The sequence below is a fragment of the Parasteatoda tepidariorum genome, unplaced genomic scaffold (genome assembly GCF_043381705.1).
Source record: "Parasteatoda tepidariorum isolate YZ-2023 unplaced genomic scaffold, CAS_Ptep_4.0 HiC_scaffold_25940, whole genome shotgun sequence".
NCBI lineage: Eukaryota > Metazoa > Arthropoda > Arachnida > Araneae > Theridiidae > Parasteatoda > Parasteatoda tepidariorum.
In genome coordinates, this window is record NW_027261576.1 from 1 (window position 1) to 1,084 (window position 1,084).

The window sequence follows — 1,084 nt, forward strand, 5'->3', positions numbered from 1 at the left end:
GTTAATTTTGCTAGGTTGGCACGTCTGCATCACTGTATGAATTTTGAATGTTTTATACATACTTATATTTTATATGATCATTTTTATACAATTAAACAACTATGCACTAAAAGACTGGAGGCAGTTTTTAGACTTGGTAGTTTTTTGTGTAATATTATGATGATACTTTTTTGCTCAGTTTTAAGTTATGCTTATTTTTTTAGTAATTAAAAATTTAATATTTTTAGTTAAAAATGGGACGTTATAAATTAGAAGAAGCAAGAACAGCTTTGTCTACATCGAGTAGCCGCTCTACAATTGTTCAAGCTTTCTTGAAGGAAAAAGCAAAAGGACGATTTACTGGTGTTTATGGAAGACTTGTAAGCCATTTTCCATTGAGAACAATTAATAATAATTTTTTCTGCATGTTTCAACTTTTAAATTAACTTTCATTATTTTTATTGTTTTTCTTTTTAACTGTTTTATAGTTAAATATTAAGTGTAACTCCACTTGCATAATCTTTATTTAAAATGTTAATCAGTAAATTTAAGATTTTCACCATTTCCTAAAATATTTAGAAGAATCTGATTTTTTCAGCATTGTTTTAAATACTTAATTTTAAGTTGTTTTTTTTTATCTTCTATCATTCTTACTTTTTAATGCTTCATCCTCTAACTTAAAAGGTATTTTCACTCACCATTTTAGGGAGATTTGGGAGCCATTGATGAAAAGTATGATATAGCCATATCAACAGCCTGTGGATCTTTAGACAATATTGTGACAGATACCATCGCAACTGCTCGAGAATGTGTTGAGCATTTAAGAAAACATAATTTAGGTTACACAACCTTTATAGCTTTAGATAAGGTAAGAGAAAACTTTTTTTTTTGCCTGAACTTTTTGCTCCCTAAAAAGACTAATAAATTTTTCTTATTAAGTAATCCTTCCACTTTTGTAAAAATAAGTTACTGAAACTGATTTCAAAATTTTTGTGTTTTTATTAGTGATGTAACGAATAGTGGTGTGGCCGAAAACCGAATATTCGGCCAAATTTTAGGCCGAATACTACTACTTTTTAAAAATTTCTCTTTTGATTGTAATTAA

At 27.7% G+C, this 1,084-nt stretch overlaps 1 protein-coding gene across 1 annotated transcript; it reads left to right on the top strand.

Annotated features, from left to right (window-relative positions):
• Positions 1-227: 227 nt before the first annotated feature.
• On the top strand, positions 228-847 carry LOC122268516 (structural maintenance of chromosomes protein 4-like; the record flags this gene model as incomplete). The annotated part of the gene is made up of 2 exons (XM_043038540.2): positions 228-359; positions 686-847. Coding segments are annotated over 2 exons (294 nt in total), but the record flags the coding sequence as incomplete, so codon positions are not given.
• Positions 848-1,084: the final 237 nt, after the last annotated feature.